The sequence below is a fragment of the Myotis yumanensis genome, unplaced genomic scaffold, assembly GCF_028538775.1.
Source record: "Myotis yumanensis isolate MYYU_CA2020_CCGP unplaced genomic scaffold, mMyoYum1.0.hap1 SCAF_18, whole genome shotgun sequence".
Lineage (NCBI taxonomy): Eukaryota > Metazoa > Chordata > Mammalia > Chiroptera > Vespertilionidae > Myotis > Myotis yumanensis.
In genome coordinates, this window is record NW_027223769.1 from 28,415,963 (window position 1) to 28,434,419 (window position 18,457).

At 59.0% G+C, this 18,457-nt stretch overlaps 3 protein-coding genes across 6 annotated transcripts; 1 reads left to right on the forward strand and 2 right to left on the reverse strand.

Moving 5' to 3' along the window:
• Positions 1-44: 44 nt before the first annotated feature.
• Positions 45-8,285, forward strand: MATCAP1 (microtubule associated tyrosine carboxypeptidase 1). Of its 2 annotated transcripts, XM_070398264.1 has the most exons (8): positions 107-130; positions 509-630; positions 3,410-4,035; positions 4,118-4,261; positions 4,516-4,648; positions 5,510-5,815; positions 5,905-6,002; positions 6,977-8,285. In XM_070398264.1, exons 3-8 carry the CDS (start codon positions 3,466-3,468, stop codon positions 7,139-7,141), a joined length of 1,416 nt encoding a protein of 471 aa, XP_070254365.1. In that variant the 5' UTR covers positions 107-130; positions 509-630; positions 3,410-3,465; the 3' UTR covers positions 7,142-8,285. The 2 variants fall into 2 exon arrangements, with proteins under 2 accessions (XP_070254366.1, XP_070254365.1); XM_070398265.1 differs by lacking the exon at positions 509-630 and having other exon boundaries at positions 45-130.
• A 330-nt stretch (positions 8,286-8,615) lies between these two features.
• Positions 8,616-12,317, reverse strand: NOL3 (nucleolar protein 3). 2 transcript variants are annotated; one of them, XM_070398360.1, is made up of 4 exons: positions 12,212-12,317; positions 9,452-9,758; positions 8,916-9,311; positions 8,616-8,811 (listed from the first exon to the last, which is right to left on the reverse strand). In XM_070398360.1, the coding sequence occupies exons 2-4, from the start codon at positions 9,744-9,746 to the stop codon at positions 8,804-8,806; spliced, it is 699 nt and encodes a 232-aa protein (XP_070254461.1). In that variant the 5' UTR covers positions 9,747-9,758; positions 12,212-12,317; the 3' UTR covers positions 8,616-8,803. The 2 variants fall into 2 exon arrangements, with proteins under 2 accessions (XP_070254461.1, XP_070254460.1); XM_070398359.1 differs by having other exon boundaries at positions 11,940-12,317.
• Positions 12,318-12,932: 615 nt separating this feature from the next.
• On the reverse strand, positions 12,933-17,919 carry HSF4 (heat shock transcription factor 4). 2 transcript variants are annotated; one of them, XM_070397926.1, is made up of 13 exons: positions 17,754-17,919; positions 17,010-17,118; positions 16,793-16,920; positions 16,569-16,693; positions 16,194-16,269; positions 15,990-16,054; positions 15,387-15,489; positions 15,017-15,144; positions 14,666-14,893; positions 13,809-13,914; positions 13,671-13,736; positions 13,523-13,547; positions 12,933-13,224 (listed from the first exon to the last, which is right to left on the reverse strand). In XM_070397926.1, the coding sequence occupies exons 1-13, from the start codon at positions 17,874-17,876 to the stop codon at positions 13,085-13,087; spliced, it is 1,422 nt and encodes a 473-aa protein (XP_070254027.1). In that variant the 5' UTR covers positions 17,877-17,919; the 3' UTR covers positions 12,933-13,084. The 2 variants fall into 2 exon arrangements, with proteins under 2 accessions (XP_070254027.1, XP_070254025.1); XM_070397924.1 differs by having other exon boundaries at positions 13,478-13,547.
• Positions 17,920-18,457: the final 538 nt, after the last annotated feature.

Genomic DNA, 18,457 nt, shown 5'->3' on the forward strand with positions numbered 1-18,457 from the left:
CGCGTGAGCGTGCGCGTGCGCGCACCCGAGTGCGTGCGTCCGGGGCGTCAACTCCGGAGGGCTGGGCTGCCGGCGACCGATGTCTCGGAGCGGGAGCGGGAACGGTGACGGAGAGAAGAGCAGCGAACAGGTGGGGGTACGACACGAGGATGGAACCCTTTTACCCGGAGAGGCTGAGAAGGCGCGCGACGGGACCCCGCCTCACCTACCAAGAAATCCCCCTTCTATTGTCTCTTGGCCCCGCCCTCCATTGGGCACGCCCTTTGCCTCATCCCCCGCCGTTTATTGGCTACAGGTCACGCCCCTCCTCGATATCTCCGTCCCCATTGGCTCTTCTTCCACGTTATCCTCTCCGGGAGTTTCCCCATTGGCGCAGGCCACACCCTCTCATTTGTCACCAGACTCCACCTTCAGTCTGGGTTCCTCCCCTCGCCATCCTTCATTCATTCTGCATCTCGTGCTGGATGCTTGAGACATGGGAGTGAATCAGACCCGTCCCTGCCCTCAGGGAGTTCAGGATATGGTGAGGGGACACGGACCTAGGCTACGACAGTGACAACCTAGGGCGGTAAAGAGGCCGCCTAGGCGTCCTGGGAGCCTCTAAGACGCCTGGAAGACTTCCCGGAGGAGGTGAGGCCTAAACCAAGCCCTGAAAAAATGGGTAGGAGTTTGCTCCAGGGAGACATTGGGAAAGCATTCTGGGCAGAAGGGCCTGAGACATAAAAGACACAGGCGTATTCTGGCCATTGCAAAGAAGTGGGTGGAAGGAAAGATGAAGGGGGACTGGTCCAGGTAGAGGCTCGGAAACCACTGAGAAGTCCAGGAAAGTGTACAGTTAGTTGAGGGGAGTGAAGCCTGAGGCCAGAAATCTTTTTAAGCAGCTGGTCTCTGGGTGGGGTGGAAGGAATGTGTGTGTGTGGAGGGTGGGCAGGGTTGGGGGATGGGGGGGAGAGGGGGTCAGATCCAGATGGGAAAACAAAGTGCAAGGAAGGCATGATTCCAGTCCTGAGAAGGAAAGGGGCTCTTGGGTGCAGTCATTTATTGAACAGCTGCTCTGGGCTCTGGGGACACACTGTGAACACTCAAAAGGAGGAAACAGATAACTAACCATTAAATACGCTGTACTTCAGATGGAGGTACCTGCTACAGAGAACAATAACCGGAGGAAGGGGGTGGGGAATTGTGGTGCAGTAGGGAGAGGAGATTTACTGTTTTATAGAGTGTGCTTTAGGGAGGCTTTTCTAATAACGTATTTGTGCCAAAATATGAGGTAAGGGAGAGAGTGACCACTGCAGTTACATGGGGGAAAGACATTCCTGACAGGGGACATGTTCAGTTTGAGATGCCTACTATACATTCCAGGAAAAACATGTGGAATTGAGAACTGGCAACACTGGCCTGAGGTTTATGGAAGAAGTCTGGGCTGATGATCCTAAAACTATGAGAATGGATGAGATTCCCTAGGGAGTGAGCACAAATGGAGGAGAGAAGTTTGCATATAAGTGTCCAAGTGCACTACTGTGTTAAGAGGTCAGGAAGATAGCAAGGAAGGAAGATCAAGAACAAACAGCCAGAAAATAAATAAATAAATAAATAAATAAATAAATAAATAAAATAAAGAACAAACAGCCAGTGAGATAGGAGATTTGGGGAGCCAAGTGGAGAACGTGTCTCCAGAATGAAGTGATTAACTGTGTCAAGTGCTGCTGATCAATATGAAGATTATTGATGACCTTGGTTAGATCAGTTTCAATAGAGATTGGGGGAAAGCCTAATTGGAGTGAAATTTAAGAGAGAACAGGAGCCCTGGCTGGTGTGGCTCAGTTGGTTGACTGTCATCCTATGCTCCAAAAGGTTAGATTCCTGGTAGGTAAGGGCACATGTCCTGGTTTCGGTGTGGATCCACAGTGGGGGGCATGCAAGAGGCAGCCGATCGATGTTTCTCTCTCATCCATATTTCTCTCTCCCTCTCCCTTCTTCTCTCTAAAATCAATAAAAACATTTTAAAAAGAGAGAACAGGAAAGAAAGAAATGTGCTGCAGTGAGGAACAGCTGGAGGGAGTGTGTGGGTTTTTTGTTTAGCTTTGTGAATCCTCACCCAAGGATATTTTTTCCATTGATTTTAAAATATATATTTTATTGATTTTTTTTTTTTTATAGAGAGGAAGGGAGAGGGATAGAGAGTAGAAACATCGATGAGAGAGAAACATCGATCAGCTGCCTCCTGCACTCTCCCTACTGGGGATGTGCCTGCAATCAAGGTACATGCCCTTGACCGGAATTGAACCTGGGACCCTTGAGTCCGCAGCCTGATGCTCTATCCACTGAGCCAAACCGGTTAGGGCTCCATTGATTTTTAGAGAGAGAGAGGAAGCCGGGGGGGTGGGGGGGGGGAGCGGTGAGAGACAGAAAGAGAGAAACATTACCTCCTGCACACGACCTGACCGGGGCTGGGGATCCAGCCTGCAATCAAGGTCTGTGCCCCTGATGGGAATTGAACCCAGGACCCTTCAGTCCGAGTGGGCCAACGCTCTAACAACTGAGCCAAACTGGCTAGGGCTTTGTTTTGTTTTTTTTAAGATGGATAAATAACACATGCATTTATGCTGATGTAAAGAATCCAGCAGAGAAGAAGATATTGGTGATGTAGGAGATGTAGAAGAGAGGAGAAAGGCTGGCAATGTGTCCCTGAGCAGGCAGGCAGGCACGGGAGTTCAGAGGCTGGAGAAAAACAGCATTGGATTGAGCCCTGGTACAGAGTCAGGGCTGAGTGCCCCCGGCACTGGCCCTGGACGACAACTAGGAAGATGCCTCTGATAGGGGACAGACCAGGGATTGGCTTGGATTTACTGAAATTTCTCTTTGACCCCTAAGAGCTGATTCTAAATTGGATTTGAACAGATGGTCCAGTGGACAGAGAGCATTCCAGGTGGAGGGACTAGCTAAGCAAGGGGCATGCAGGCACTCAAACTGAGGCCTAATGGGCTCGAGGGGGTGAGGGGGTGGGAGGGGGGGGGGACTGAGAAATGCTACAGATAGGAGGCAGGTAAAAGGTAGTGAGGCCCCCTCACCCATCAGCTTGGCCGCTGAGGCTACATTCTACCAGCTTCCACCCTAGGTGGGTCTGAGCACAGGGATTAGAATCACGAGTAGGGGTTCAGGCCTGCTTGCAGAAGCTCACAGGCTGAAGGTGTTCCAGGGACCATCCATAGTCTCTTCCCCCGGATTTCTCCCAGTCCAGCTTGCTTTGGTGAGCCTGCTGGAGGGAATGGACACTGGGGTAGGTGGAGCGAGGGGGCAGCTACCCAGACCCCTGGAACCCAGCAAGGGCAGTGTAGAGTATAGGGCTTGCTGGTCCTCAGGCCACATCCACTCATGCTGGCCTCCACATGCCCTTCTGTGTCCCCAGAAGTCAACAGTGTGGGGAGTTGGAGTGGCCCAGCTGGATGTGACCCCCAGAACAGAATGGTGCTGGACTCAGGGGCTCAGGTGTACGGGCAGCCACCCCCCAGCCCACCAGCCAGGCGCTCAACCTTGGGCCGTAGGCCGAAGCCCTCAGACCGAGATGGAACACCGCTGTACCCCTGGCCTCGGTCCCTGGCCTTGCCCCTGGCTCTGTCAGTCTCCTCAGCCCTGCGGCCACGGCCTGAGCTGCAGTCCCTCTCAGAGCTGCGCTTGGGCCACGGTGGCCACATGCGTCGCAGTGAGAGCACCTACACCGTAAATAGTACTGGCCGACCCAGGGGTGGCACCCAGAGTCAGGCCCCACCTGGACGCAGACGGGATCTAGGCGGGGGTACCCTGCGGTCTGCTTCCTCCCTGCCTCACATTGCTAAGACTCAAAAGTCCGGAGGCCGTGGTGCCAGCAGGAGCCCCTGCCTGTTGATGGCCCTGCGGCCAACCAACATGGACAGTGAGCGGGACAAGTTCTTCCAGTCCCGTTACACCTACAACCCACAGTTCGAGTACCAGGAGCCCATGCCTACGGCTGTGCTGGAGAAGTACTGTGAGGCCTCTGGACAGTTCATCCATCAGGTCAGTCCAGCCTGCCCACCTTACCCTGGCCCTGCCCACCCCAGAGGCCTGGCCTGACCACCCACTTGGGCCCTGTGTGCAGGCAGTTGGCATCATTGAGGCTGTCCTGGAGAAGTTTGGCACCTACGAACACTTTGAGGCCGCGACGGGGGGCCAGCTGCTGACCAAGTGCCAGATCTGGTCTATTGTGCGCAAATACATGCAGAAGGAGGGCTGTGTCGGGGAGGTGAGCTTGCCCTGCCTTCGAGCACCCTCTTCTACCTGACCCAAACTGGCCTGACCGGTGGGTGGTGCCAGGCCCAGCTACAGACCCCTGGCAAGCCCCTGTCCCTGCCCTAGTAAGGTGGGAACTGGCTCTGAGCAGAGATGGCGAAGGCCGGGTGTCCTGGCCACGTGTCCAGCCTGGATGCCCTGCAGGTACACCTGCACACTGGCCCCAGGGCTGGTGGCCATGGCTCCGAGCACTGCTGCCGCCTGCAGGTTGTGGTGCAGCTGAGTGAAGACCTGCTGTCCCAGGCAGTGATGATGGTGGAGAACAGCCGACCAACACTGGCCATCAACCTGACCGGAGCCCGCCAGTATTGGCTGGAAGGCATGCTGCGGCACGAGATAGGTCAGGATGTGGGGAGATGGGTGGGCAGGCAGGGATGAGAGGGGGCTGGGAGGTGGGAGGACAATGAGGGGCCCCAGTCACCCCACCCCTCTCTTTCTCCCACTTACCTTTGAGGCTGGGGCCCTTTCCTTTCATGAGTAGTCACCTCCTCCCTCTGGCTCAGGGAGGTAGGCCCGAACATGCCTGCCCCTCTCTGGGCTCACCCTCATCTCTCACTCCTCTTGGGTATCTTTTCCTCCCTCCACTTCCTCTCTGGTTTCCCTGGACAGTGGGGACAGGCTGTTGGGGCCTGGACAGGCCAGAGGGAAACACTGAGGGTCTCGCTAGCCCAGCCAACATGCAGGCCCTCCAGGGTGGGAATGGAATTGGCCAAGGACACACAGAGCCAGGTATAGGAGGGGGTAGGCCAGGCTGGAAGGAAAGCAGGGGACACAAACTGCTATTCTTTTCTGCCTGTCCCTCCTCATCTAGAATTCTGTTGCCCTGGGTAGACGTTGGTTTTTGCTAGGGACATCAGCGGGACTGTCCAAACAATAGGGCATGCAAGATCCACATCTTGGGGTGGTGTGTGAGTTCCTGTCCTCTCCAGGGGGCTGGGAAGCAGTGTGAGTTTGGGAGAGGTGTGTGTGTGTAGTCCTCGATGGGTGGAGGAGGACTCTTGCATGTGAAACTCTATGGGTCCTTGGGTGCGGGTGCCCCTGAGGTTGGATGAGTCTGTAAGTTGGGACGGGTGGCAAGGGAGAGGCTATGGGAGAGCCTGAGTTTAGGGGCATGAGGATACCCGCATGAGTACAAGTTAGAGGCCTGGCAGGAGGGTTCCCGGGTGACCCGCCCAGCACCGCCTCCCTCGCCCTCCCCCAGGCACCCACTACCTGCGAGGCGTGAACAATGCCCGGCAGCCCTGGCACAGCGCCGAAGGCCGGCTGCAATACAGGTTGCGGCCAGCGAACCCCACCGAGGAGGGCCTGGCCAGCCTGCACAGCGTGCTGTTCCGCAAGCAGCCCTTCCTGTGGCGCGCAGCACTGCTCTACTACACCATCTACCGAGCGGCGCACTTGTCTTTCCGCCAGCTCTTCCAGGACCTGGCGCGCTACGTGCAGGACACAGACGTGCGCTGGGAGTACTGCGTGCGCGCCAAACGCGGCCAGACCGACACCTCGCTGCCGGGTAGGTACCCGTTTGAGGAGTACCCTGAGCCGGGGCAGGGGCGGGGGTGGCTTCATGTGTAGAGGCTCATGGCCTTCCCATGCCCACAGGATGCTTCAGCAAAGACCAGGTGTACCTGGATGGCATCGTGCGCATTCTGCGGCACCGCCAGACCATCGATTTCCCGCTGCTGGCCTCGCTGGGCAAGGTGAGTGGCCACGGGCCTTCAGAGGTTCCAGCCAGCTCTCCTCATGGCAGTATTCCCTGAGCCTCTGATGGGTGCTTGACTGAAGACTGGTGCCAGGCCTCTCTGGTAGGTGGAGGTGAGCACAGGAGGTGAAATGACAGCCTGGCAGGTGCTTGGCCCAGCCTGCAGGTGTGTGTGTGTGTGTGTGTGTGTGTGTGTGTGTGTGTGTGTGTAGATACTGCATCACTCCAGACCAAAGGAGCAGTCAGGAAGGCTGGAGATGGAGGCTGGAGAAATGGCCAGGGACCAAGTCCCTAGCACTGGGTATCTGTGCCAAGCTGAGAAAGGTAAACAGCATCTGAAGCAATAGGGACTCAGAGGAGCTTTAAGCAAGTTGTGGCTGGATGTCAGATGGGAGGTGGATTGAGGGAGAGAGAGAGACCTAGAAAAGGGAATGGGGGGAGGGAGGCCTTTCTAATCACTCCTGCAGAACTGATGGTGTCTGGCCTAACCCAGCAGTGGCCATGCAGTTGGAGAGGGAGGGGCAGGCTGGGGAGCTCTTCAGAGAGTGGGGTCCCTTGAGCTCAGTGGCCACCCTGAGTGGGAGGGTGACAGGTCCCAGCCCCCTCCCTGGAATCTGACCTAGAGGGCTGTCAGGAGAGTGCCTGGCATAATCTGACACCTAAGAATTCAGTGTTGGCTATGGGGAGTCTGAGGTACCTGGGCTGTCTGGGAGAAAGTGTTCAAAGGCAATTGGGGGAGCTAGCCTAGAGACAGGAGTGGGGTTGTAGGGCACAGATGATAAAAGAAGGTGTTAAGAGAAAGAGCAAACACCCAGGACTGTGCCTGGGGATACATAACATTGGGAATGGGTCAGGAGGAGACAGGGAGGAGTTCCAGGAGCACCGGGCAAGAAACCATTGATAGAGAGCTGGGACCAGCCACCTGAAAGCCAGGGCCTCTGCCTACCCCTCAGCCCAGCTTCCTCCCTGCAGGTGTCCTATGAGGATGTAGATTACCTGCGGCCCTATGGGGTGCTGAACAATACTCGGGTGCCCCACTTCATGCAGGACCTGGAGCGCTACCGGCAGCAGCTGGAGCACATCATGGCCACCAACCGGCTGGACGAAGCAGAGTTGGGCCGCCTGCTGCCTAACTGATACTGGTTGGGGGCTCTAGACCATCCCCCTGAACAGGAAGAGGGCTGCTCTGTGCTTCCACAGCCTGGGTGTTTCTTGGGGAAGCGGAGGGGACAGGAGCATCTCAGGAGGAAGGAGTGGCAACATCCGTGGGTGTGTGTTCCCTGCTAGCCTCCCCGGACCTGGAGGCCAGCAGCAGCATGTTGAGCAAATAGTGTGCCCTCCTGCCTCTGTCTGTTGAGCAGAGGGGAAGCCTGGGGGCAGCAGGGAAGTTGAGCATGGATGGGGATGGGGGATGGTTTGGGAGTAGAAACTTGTTCTTGCATGAGATGACTTTGGGTATCTGCGTACTCCAGTCTCCCCTCCCCCACCCGGCCCCTTGGTGCTCCTTCAGCTTTCACGCTGTCTACCTCTCACTGGGTCCTGGTGGGGGTCTCCCTTCTTCTGGGGTGATTACCTGAGCCTGGGGTCCTGGCTTTCACACAGACTCAAGGGACAAGGGTCCTAGTAGGTAGAGACCCAGCTGGGCTGGGATGTGCTTTCCAGCATTTTGCCTCTCCCACTGCATGTATTTATTCCCTATTTATGTGCTCTCCTTCCTGGGGCTGGAGGCAGCAGCTTCTGAAGGTTCAGGGACAGGCTCCTCTGGAAGGCACCCACTGTGCCTAGCCCCCATCCCAGCACACGCACGCGTGCACACACACACACACACACACACACACGCACGCACACATAGTCCTTCCGGCCTTGTGAGCTGAGCCCGAGAGTTCACCAGGCCCTGCCCCTACCCCCACCCCCTCCTCAGGCCTCTGTTGTCCCTGTCTTTGGGCTCAGCTGGTCTCTGACAGAGGTTGGCATAGCCTGGCAGCAGCCATAGTCAAGCCTGAGGGGCAGACACCTACCTGTCCCAAATCCTGAGCCCCCCCTGGACCAGGAGAGGTGCAGAGATGGTTGTTGCTTCCAGTTTCACCTCAGACTCGCTGTCTGAGGTTGACCCAGGCCCACTCCCACCCTTGGCCTTAGTTTTCTCATCTGTAAAATTTGGAAATGCAGCTGGAAAGCCCTTATTCATTTAGTCAGTGAAATGCACTGAACGCCGTCTGTGTGCCAGTCACTGGTCAAGCCCTCACTGAGCTCCCAGTGCTGAGAGGAGCCAGACAATTAAAACGACAATTACAATAAGCTGTGTGGTCTTTGTCTACCCAAGATCCCTTCCTCTTCCTCTTAATCCCAGGGCCCTCAGCTCGAGCCCTCCCTACGTGGAGAGAAGTTCCCCTTCCCTGGCTTTCCATCCCAGGCCCAGGGGCTTCCATGGAATAGGGCTGGTGACAACACCTGCCCAACTGGGTCAGGAAGATAAAAGGGCCCAAGTCTGGCCCTTGTGTCACTGGACCCCTGGATTTGGGATCTCTAGGGTGCAGCCCGATCTATTGATGAAATGAGGCTGAGGACTGGGTGGTGGGGCACAGGGCTTCTCAGGTCACTGACTCAGAGCACAGGTCCATACCTTTATTCCTGGGCAAAGGGCCGGAATCACCGAGAGCCCAGACCCACCCTCCACAGTTTATTCACTCCAGCGAATCCTAGTCCAGGTGGAGCCTGGGTGGTAATCCAACCCAGCCAGGCCGGGATCCCAGGTTCCATTGGGCTTGGATGGGGAGTGGCCAGTCAGGGCGCCGGCCCTCAGGAATCTAGAAATGAAGGGGGAAAGTGGTTGGTCAGGTGGGGCCCGCCCACTGCCCCCCGGGGCCACAACCTCCCGCAAACCTGGCACCGGGTTTGGGCAGCCTAACACCTTCAGACGCATCCTCTGCCTCGTAGTCTGGCTCCGGCTCAGGCTCAGGCTCTGGGTCGGGCTCTGGCTCCTGGACCGGCTCTGGCTCAGGTTCTGGCTCTGGCTCCTGGTCCGGCTCCGTCTCGGGTTCTGGTTCTAGTTCAGGTTCTGGTTCTGCCTCTGGCTCCGGATCCGTTTGCGATTCCAACTCGGGTTCAGGCCCTTCGGAGGCCTCAGCTTCTAACTCTGTCTGGGGCCCCTCGGTGGTTCCGGATTGCACTGCCTCGGAGCTCTCAGAAGCCCCGGCCTCCTCACTGAGTGAAGGTCTGGGCAGACCAGGGCATGGGGTCCCTGAGCCGGCTGCCTCCGGTGTCCAGTGGCCTGAGCAAGGAGGATCGTAGCTGCGGTCCCGGTAGCCTGGGGTGGAGGTGGGAGAGTCTCAGGCTCAGTTTACCCCTCTGCGGTTTCCTCCGCACACGCCCACCTCTGGGGGAGACTAGAACTCCGCCCTCGGCGCGCCCCGGCTCTGACTTAGGCTCCGCCCCGCGCGCGCTCACCGGGGCCCACGTGCTGCCAGTCCCAGGCGGGGTCGGGCGCGCGCACGGTGCGCTGGGCGCAGCGCAGCAGCTCCTGGCAGGCGGCCTCGCCCTTGCTCTGCACCATCAGCAGCAGGCGGCGCACCCTGCGTTCGGCGTCAGGCAGCGCGTCCAACGCCTCGTACTCCGGCCCGGTGAGCACGCCCCGCGCCAGCAGCGCATCCAGCAGCAGCCCGGAGTCCGCCTGCAGCGTCTCTACCAGGCGTTTCCGTTCGCGGTCGATCGTCTCTGACGGTCTCTCCTGCGAGTTGCCCATTCTGGGGGGCCCCTGGGGAGGGGTAGAGAGGGACTGGGGGCCAGGGCTTCCCCGCCCTTGACCTCTCTCCCAGGGCTCCAGTGAACACCGGTGGCTGGGGTCTAAGTTCACCTTAACCCCGGCGGCAGGACAGGCCGCAGCACCGACTCTGTACTCCAGCCTCTAGGGCCGGTTCAGTCCTGTCTCCTCCTCCGGCTTCTCCTTGGGTCCCTCAACATCAGGTGTGGCCCTCCCCTCCTCAACTCTCCCCGGACCTTTACTTTCTGACCGCTCTCCCCGACCAGGACCTCCCTCCTGAGCCCCAGCTGTCTGCAGATGCTGCCATTTGTTCAGACCCAGTTTATCCAAACGAACTTCTCTTTCCCAAACCCGCTTCCGCGCCTCAACAGGCAAAGATCCCACACCCAGCTGGCAAGTCCTTTCCAGTCTATCTGCTACTTCCACCGCCAGCCTAGACCCTCAGAGCCCTGACTCCCCTCCTCACCTACAGCACAGTGCTGAGATCCTCCCCTGCTCCTCACACCCACCGGAGAATGACCACACCCCTTATCCTGACCCCGAGATCCATCATTCAGGGCAGGGCCTGCCCCTGCACCCCCTCACCAAGGCCACTACCATGTTGCAACCCCGATGTGGTCTCATGGCCCTTACTGGTTCCCTGATCCCTGAGCAGAGATATCTGAATTCTCTTTAATCTTAGCTCTGACCAAGATCTCCCGGCATCGCCTGCGACCCAGCTGTCTCCCTGCTGCCCTGGGAATGACTCACAGCCATCTCTTGCTTCATCTTGAAGTACCCAGGGCCAAACTCAAAAAAGCTACCAACCATTTATTTTTAAATGCTTGCCGAACTTTTACTGTTTTCCTCCATGCATCACATGAGAGATTGTTTCTACCAAACAGCAGGTGTCAGGCAGAAATGAATCTGCTGTGTCTACTTATTGACATCTGGGGACAATGGCCCATCCCTCTTGGATGGCCTGACCCAGCAGCCAGGCCGCTGGCCTTAAGAGGCACAGAGGTCAGGCCCTGGACCACTCCCTCAGCCTATTTCCTCCAGCCTTAGTTAGTTTTGTCCACACAGCACCCTCCTGGTCTCATCCTCCCTTTGGGTCCCCTCCTCTACCTCCTTACCAGGTCCTAGGTCTGGGAGAGCAGATTTGGTCCCAGCCCCCTCTGGCCTCCCAGGTCTCTCTCTCATGACCACCTGGTGTCATGCTATGCCTCCCTGGTCATATTGAAGCATCACCCTTCCCCCAGGTAACTGATCAGAGACTAGGACCACTACCCCTTACCCCTCCTCCATTCATGCCCCACCTGTGACATATGCTGCTATCCCACCTCTTAGTGAGTCTCTGTCAGCACCCCCCTCAACCCCACCATCCTCACCTCATCTCCTTTGACAGTCTCTCTGAGTGCCTCTCACTCCCATCTCATCACCCCCACAGCACAGAGATGGTCAACAGCTCTCTGGGGCAGGATTCATTGTCCCCATTTCACAGGTGAGAAGACAGGATCAGAGAGACCAAGGCACAGAACTGCAATCTGACTTGCTCCAACCTGAATTACAATGAGGCCTCCTGCCCAGCAGAATGTCAGCCCTAACTACCTGGCCCCTGCTCCCCACTGCCCATCAGAGAGAATTCAGACTATCTGGCCTGGCCACTCTCCCACCTCCTGGACAGAGAGGCTTCCCCCCACTTTCCCCAACCCTCAGTGCTAGGAGAATTAAGCCCCTGACATCTCTGAACCTTAGTAGATGCTATTCCTTAAGCCCGAAATACCCTTCCCCTCCCTCCAAGCTGTGGACCCATCCTCCAAGTCTCAAATAAATGTCACCTCGTCCTCGCCAATGCCTGAGTGTGTTATAGGCAGACGGGTGGTTTCATCTCTTCTGCTGTGTACCCCAGTGAACGGTGTATGCCCTCAGCACGACGCTAGCTGACATCTCTGCACACGGACCCCTACCCTCTTTAGCTGAGGTTTCCAAAGACTGTCCTCCAGGAGCAAGAAGGGAGAGGGGACAGAACCTACGCTTGTACAGGCGCAGAGGGAGGAGGCAGATCGGACTAGCCCCTCATCCTCCCTTACTCCTAACCAAGTTATTTTTATGTTAGCCTCCTCTTCCCATTGCCAAGTCCTGTCCTTGTAGGCCCTCCCTCTGAGACTCAAAGCTCAGAAGTAAATACTGTACCTAAGTTATGCTGCGGCCAGTCCTTCAAGGGTCACGGCCCGGTCCTTCCCGGGCACCAGGCGGCTCCAATTCCAGGCCCGGGGGGGGGGGGGGGGGGGGGGAGGGGGCGGGGGTCTCGGCCCCCCTCCCCACCGGGCTCCGCGGGCTCTTTTGCTCGGGAGCAGGAGTTGTGGGAAACTGCGGGAGCCTTTGGCAGGTGCGACCACAGACTCCCCTATCTCCCCTCCACCGGGTCCCAGGGTTAGGGTCTCGCCGAGGGATGGGGCTCAGACCTGGGAGCACTGCCCGCGGGGCTCGGATTCTACGCGATCTCAGTTTTTCTCCCTCCCCCAGGGGCTCCGTGCGGCCCCACTCACGGGTGGAGCCTTGGCGGGGTAGATGACAAGGCAGAAAGGGCTGGGCGGGGCGGGGGTGGGGTGGGGTGGGAGCAGCAGCTGCCGCGGGGGCGGGGGCGGGGCGGCAGGGCTGCCGGGAACCGGGAGGGGTAGGGGAGAGCGGGCACTCGGGCGCACAGAGCAGCGCTTCGCTCGGGTTCCTCGGAGTAGTCCGCCTTCCCTCCCGCTCCTCCGAGCGCGCAGGGCGTCAGCGAGGGCGCAGTGTGGTCCGCGGCCCCAGCGCCCACTGTGGGCCTGGCAATTCCAGGCGCTTCGCTCCCATCTTCTCGTGGACCCTGTTTACCTACCACAGATGAGGCTCAGAGAGGGGGACCCGCTGACCCAGGACCCCGGAGCGGATTCATTGCGGAGCTGGGTGTGGCCCCCAAAGCCCCCACTCCCGGAGGTTGCAGTGGGTCTGGGCCGGAGGATCCGGGACCAAGCAGGGGAGCTAGGAGCAGGATGCCCGAGCCTTCCCCTCTCCGGGAGTGAGTTTCTCCATTAAAGCTCTGGGACCTGGACGCTTCTACGAACGCAAAATCGCCCCTCCTCCCCCAAGGCCTCTGGGCTCCCTGGTCGGTAGAGAAAAGAGACCAGGAACACAGAAAACAATGCGGTTTATGTGCATAACTGGGAACTGTAGTGGAAGGGGGCCTCCGAGCAGCAGGGTCTTCGCTCAGCCTCCGCCAGGGGGACAGGAAGGCGAGAAAGGCGTGAGGCTGCAGCCCTCAGCCAGGCTGGCTTCAGACTAGAGAGTCTCAGGGGGAGGGATCAGCCCCGGGACCCAGGTGGGAGGCCCGGTTCGCAGCGGGGGCTCTGAATGGTTACAGCTCCAGGCAGGCTGAGAGCTGGGCCTCCCACAGCCGCTGGGGCGTCCAGCAGGAGTGGTGTCCCAAGAGTGGAGTCCTTCCCTAGGAGGAGGGGACAGTGCTCAGCAGGGAAGGGGAGCCTTGCCCATCTTGCCCTCTAGTCCCCTAGAACTTCCATTCTCAACATCCCCGCTCTCACCCAGTGGTAAGGGGATGGGTGACATAAGCAGCTCTCTAGGGGGCAGCCTAAACTCTCAAGGGGTGTCCCCCAAACACAAACTGCCCAGCCCACCCAATCATGGTAGTGCTGGTCAACCAGCGCCTCCCCTGGGTCCTGGGTCACCACGACCATTACCTGGGCCTGGAGAATTTAACCCCCTGACGGCCAGTTCAGCCTCACCCTTCTCTGGAACCAGGGGCTGCATCTGCAAGGAAGAACCCCACAGAAGCAGCTGAGGAAGGAGCTAGGGCTCTGGCTGAGAGAACAGCCATGGACTGAAGGGCTTAGCCCAGCAACTCCCAGACCCCTGCCCTCTGCCCCATCTTACCAGGGATAGCTCCATGTCCAAGTCCATCAGGGTCCATTCCCGCCCTTGGAGGCTGGGGCCCAGCACCTGGGGGAGCTCTGGGTCAATGGTGCCCCTCCCAGGTTGCACAGCCCCATGCCCTGCTGAAGGCGTACTCACATCCAGGGGCCCTGCAGGCTCCACACTTTCAGGGAGGGCCCGAAGTAGCATTGAAGGCAGCAGACTCTCTGGGCTCTGGCCCCCGCTTTCCAGGCCCAGAGGCCTCCTGTGCATGGAGAACTGCTGTTGGCCTGCAGTGCCACTCCCCCTCCAGTTAGGTTCCAAAGGAACCTGGATACATCGGGGTCTAAATCTGACAATATCTAGAAAGTGGTAGGAGAGGACCCCTCACAGAGGGGCACATACGAGTGTCTCTGCCTCCTACCTTTGGCCTGAGGACTGGGTTGTAGAGCTGGGGTCTTGGGATGTGTCCCCTCCCTATGCAATTGCCAATGCCAGTGGTTCTTAAACCGTTGTGTGTTTTACAATCTTTACAACCACCTCAATGGACTCGGTTAAAATGCAGATTCCCGAGCCCTACCGCAGAGATGATTCCACTTTCCAGGACCTCTGATGCTGGTACTTTTATCATTATTATTTTAATCTTCACCCAAGGATATTTTTTCATTGATTTTTAGAGACAGTGGAAGAGAAAGGGAAAGATAGAGAGAAATATCACCCTGATCAGGGTCTGGGCCTAGGAGGAGCCTGCAACCGAGGTACATGCCCTTGATGGGAATCAAATCCCAGACCTTTCAGTCCATAGGCTGCTCCATCCGCTGAGCCAAACAGGCTAGGGCCTGATACTCAGTACTCTAGAGCAGCTCTGAGAAATCAGGTCATCTCACAGTACCCAACATCCTCCTCAGCCACCAGGGGGCAGACAAGACTGGGAAGTCACAGGGGCCTAGTTAGTGCTGGTCTACCTGCCAAAGTGGCCCACGGGGCTCACAGTCAAGAATAGGTTCTCTGCTCACCTGTCAGGTACCTCCCTGGGCCCCCTTGGTTCGGGCTGTTGGGCACTCCTGGGCCCCTCAGGGCGGAAGCTCCCTTTTCCTTCCAGGATGGCCTGCACCACAGCCACAGGCAGTGGTGGTGGGGCTGTCACACAGAATCCACACTCGTTTGGGGCCAGAGCCTGCCCAGCCTGGCCGTCCACTCCTGGGCTGGCTGGCTCTTCTTTGAGCAATGCCTGGCTGTTCTCCCTGTGCCAGAGAAAAGCTTCAACCAGACCTGGCACTGACCTCTCCCCTACCCCACAGCCATCTGGACTGCCAGGCTCCCCCCCACAGGCTGCCCAGAGGACAGCCCCTGTCTGTTTCTCCTACCTCCTGCCACCACTGCAGGGAAGAAGCCTGGTCCCTTCAGGGGCTGGAGAACCTTCCGGGATGTCAGAGATGATGGGTCCCCTGGCCCTGTGAGGAATGCTGAGGTCCAAGGTGGTCTCTGGGAGGGGCTGTAAGTAGATTAGGCCTAACTCTTCACCTCAAGCCACAGGGGAAGCCAGACCCAATTAGTACCCTCATGGACCAGGTCTAAGGGGGTAGATTTGCAGCCCATGCTGGGGAGTCTGGTCTGGGGGTGGGGGTGAGGCTGACCTCCATCTTCTCTTTTTTGGGGGGAGAGGCAGAGGGAAAAGGAATAGGTTCTCCATAAGCCCAGCTGTGCCCTAGGAAAGGAAAGAGAAGCAAAGCCTACCGACTGGATAAAGTAGGGGTCCTGCAGGAGGGCACCAGGTAGGGGGCAGGCACTGAATTTGGCCGGTGTTGGGCATGAGCTCCCCTCATCCAGCATCAGGGACCTGTGCAGGTGGCAGGATACAGATTTCAGCTCATGCCCCACAGTCTGCACCACCTCCCTCCCACAGGCCCCAGCAGCCCAGTCAGCAGAGCTGAGGCCTGTTGCCAGGGCATCAGTCACATGCTGAAGGCAGAAGGGGCTCCCCCGAGAGATGGGGGCCCTTTGGGGGTAGAAAGGGTGTAGGAGGGGGCATGGTTTGAACCCTAGACCCTCTGATGTTGGGATGCTTTGGGGGAAAGGGGAAGGGGCTGCTGGAATGGAAATTTGGGGATAAGGTCCTAGAACTGAGGGATCTGAGAGTTGGGTTTTGGTGGTGAAGTTGGGGGGCGAGGGGGAAAGTCCTGCAAGGGGGGTCTTGGGGAGATAGCCTTGGGGGGAGGAAGACTGGTATAGAGGGAAGGGGATGAGGACTCTGGAGGAAGGGGTTTCTGGAGGAGGAGGCAGGGAAGGTGCTGGATGCGGGGGTGGGAGGCAGGTGAGTGTCCTAGCTTTCTCACTCACAGCTTTCTCTTAGCTCCCGTGTTGCTGGACCCAGCCTGAAGTGGCCCAAAGAGGCACTGGATCAGCTGAAGAGGAACAAAGGGTTCATTCAGGCTTTGGACCTTGCCCCCAGCCTAACAGGGCACTTTCAGGTGGGGTAGAGGACTGGCAGAGGGCGTATTCGGGAGTGGGAGAGGGAAGTCAGTCGGTGGGGGAGAGGGATACCTTGCCGACAACCCGGTGCTGCTGGCCCTGGCTCTGCCGCAGTGTCACCACCTCCCTCCATAAGATCTCGTTTTGCCTGGGAGAGGGGGTGGGAAGGGGCTGAGGCATCTGAGAGTTGTCCCAGTCACCACTCCCCGCAGACTGGCAAGTCCCAGCTCGCAACCACCGGGATGATCATCATCCACAGAGAACAGAGTTCCACAGCCCTGCCCATTTTGTCTGGATGAAGGCGCCAAGACCCGAGAGAGGAAGGCTGCCCAGAACTTCAGTATCCTCTCACCCAGACTCCCCGCTCCCCTACCCCTTTCCCGCCCTCCTCTGCGCCACGGATCTCCCTCTCTCCAGGTCCCCCCACCCCCACCCCCACCCCCGCACTGCCTGAGCTCCAGCAGCCGCGCCTCAGTGCTCTCCTGCGCTCCCCGAAAAGCTTGCACCTCGCCCAGCAGCCGGCCCAGGTCCTCGGGGCGCCAGCGGCCATCGTCACTGCGCAGCGCAGGCGCCTGCAGGTGGGAGGCACGGTGGGGTCTGAGTCACAGGAAACTGGGCCAGCCGTCCCAGCACCTCCACCAGGGTTCGCTGGGCCCTGCGGGCTGCCCCACCTTGCGCCGCACGCGGTCCAGTAGTTGCTCCCGGCCACGCACGAAGCTCGGGTGCTGGAACTCCACGTGGTCGCGCTCGGGCCGGAGCAGGCCTCCCTGCTCAATGCTCACCACCTTCCGAAAACCGTCTGCGGGGTGCGGCGTGGAGCCATAAATGGCCCCACCCCCTCGCACCAAGTCACCCACCACCAACTCCTGCCAGGACCTGGGGACTCACACATATTGAGTTGCCGAACAAAGCTCGCCATGTTGCTGTGCTTGAAGTACTGGGGCAGCACTTCCTTGGCGAAGCGGCTCTGGTCGTTTACGAGGAAACTGGTCCCGCTCTGCGGAGAACGCCGCCCTCCCACCGAGACCGGAGGACAGCGTGAGCGGTGCCCGTCCAGGGCCAGGCGCGCGCGCGCGCGCGCGCGCACACACACACACACACACACACACACACACACACACACACTCACTCTAGGACCCTGTCCCTCAGGAACTAGGGATGAGGCCAGGCTAGAACCAGCTCCGAGGCCCAGCCTGGAGTGATCACAATGAATCCCTAGCCCAGCTGGACCCCGACTCCGTACCTGGTTCTCAGAAAGGAGCTGCCGAGGCCAGACCTGGGTTCCAGCCCCACAAGGGGAGGAGGGGGGGGGGCCAGACCCATGATGCTACTCTGAACTAGAATCAGACCCCGCCCTTCTCTTCTGGCCTCTGTTTTCCGATCTGTCTGATGGGTTGGTGTGGGAACTAAATGACCATAAAGAACCTTTAAGCTTCCAGAAGGCTCTTTCTCTTTCCTCGCTCACAGGTCACCTCACCTCCATCTCGCACACCCCCTCCAAGATAAACCATCCTGGACCGCTGAACCGAGGAGCCCACAGCCGGCCCCGGCGGGGTGGGGTGGGAGAGGATGCTCACTGACAGGGAGGAATCCCGAGTGCCCCTGGGGGAGTGCAGGGGCCCCAGCCCTCACCGGGCTCCAGCGAATCAGGTGGTCTGTGCTCGGGTCGCCCACCAGAGCCCACAGCTTGCCGAGGAAGGCGGGCACGGAGCTGGGGCCCGGCTCCGCGGGCAGCGCGGCTGGCGCCTCCTGCATGGTGCAGTCTCGGCCCTGCTCCGCGCTCGGCCGGTCCGCCGCGGTCTGGCCAAAGCCACGGAAAGTGCTGTGTTTGCCGCCCGCCCTGCCCTACTCCGCCTCCCTGCGCCGGGTCAGGTGGGGGCCACGTGCCCCCACGGGGCGGGGCTCAGCCTGGGCCACCCCACCAGCAGACAGAAAGGGCAGGCTGGGATCGGATGTGAGTGCAGGGGTGCGGGGAGAGGTGGCCTGGGTTGGAGCTCCTCCCTTCTTAGAACCGCTATGTCTTCCATTTTCCTTCGGAAGAAATGGCCTGTGCGCAGCCTGGTGTGCGCTGGTAAAGTCCTAGAAGGCGAAGGCCATGGGCACAGTGAAGCCTCCGAGCGGTCAGAGAGGAGCGGAGAAGGGCGGGAGGCGGAGAAGCGGACACCTCCCTCCGGAATCCTGGGGCTTCGCCGCACCCCTGCCTCCCGCAGCTGTTTCGGTGCAGCGGACCTTACGGTCTCAATCTCGCCCACTCCTCCTCCGACCTCTGCAGGATCCCTGCCCGCCCCCTTCAGAGCCGACCAGGTCTGTCACAGGAAGCAGAAGTACCGCAGGAT